The sequence below is a fragment of the Myotis davidii genome, unplaced genomic scaffold (assembly GCF_000327345.1).
Source record: "Myotis davidii unplaced genomic scaffold, ASM32734v1 scaffold58, whole genome shotgun sequence".
Classification (NCBI taxonomy): Eukaryota; Metazoa; Chordata; class Mammalia; order Chiroptera; family Vespertilionidae; genus Myotis; species Myotis davidii.
This window is the reverse complement of record NW_006289754.1, coordinates 153,456-154,181: the sequence shown is the minus strand read 5'-3', so window position 1 is coordinate 154,181 and position 726 is coordinate 153,456. Positions and strand designations below refer to the sequence as shown.

The following is a 726-nucleotide window of genomic DNA, read 5'->3' as shown; positions in this document are numbered from 1 at the left end:
GCCCCTGGCAGACCCGGGGGGGCGGGGTGGGGGGTAGTGTCCAGAAATGGGGAAGGAACAGGGACCCATGCAGTAGAGAACCAGGGGCTGCTCCAGAATCCTCTCCCTCTTTCCTCGCATTGGCCAAAGCAGCTTTATTCACCTTTCTTTTTTCTTTGTATTTAATCAGATTCATTTCAAGTGTTACCAATAAGAATCTCAGAAAAGTTATAAAATATGTGGTGTCAGCTAGATCTTTCAAGGAGTGAAAAACTACAGACGTGTCCATTAGTCTCTAAGCTCTGAGTGTGGCACACCTGTTCCTCTCCCCATATCAGGTGAATGTTCTGTCTGTGCCACAAACCTTCCTCTCAGTCGAATAAGCATCACAGCTTTGCTTGTTGATGCCGGGGAATGGCACCTCCCTGCCAACCCCTCTTCCCTGTACTACGGGAAGGTCCATGTGGCCGAGCTATGGCTCCTTGACCCAAGGCTTACCCCTCCTTTATTAGGAGCAAGTCTTGGAGCTTCCAGCGGCCAGAACCAGTCTCCCTGGAACTGAAGACAGATTGTCGGGTGCCGGGCCTGAGAGAGATCCTGAAGACGTATGCAGGTAATAGTGCTGGTGGGAGGTTGTGATGGGCAGTGGGAGGGGCCCGCCCAGAAAAATAAAACCATTCAGTGTCCTCTGGATGCCTCAACTAGCCCCACTCCCACGCATCACTGAGAAACCCCTGGCTGTATTTA

The 726-nt window shown here is 51.5% G+C and overlaps 1 protein-coding gene across 1 annotated transcript in view; it reads left to right on the top strand.

The window, feature by feature from the left end:
* The window catches only part of LOC102764725 (E3 ubiquitin-protein ligase TRIM68), a 12,168-nt gene that overhangs the window by 6,520 nt on the left and 4,922 nt on the right, over window positions 1–726 (top strand). Inside the window, exon 5 of the mRNA XM_006762359.2 lies at window positions 492–592. Within this exon, the coding sequence (XP_006762422.1) occupies window positions 492–592 (101 nt within the window). The remainder of the gene's footprint in view (window positions 1–491; window positions 593–726) is intronic.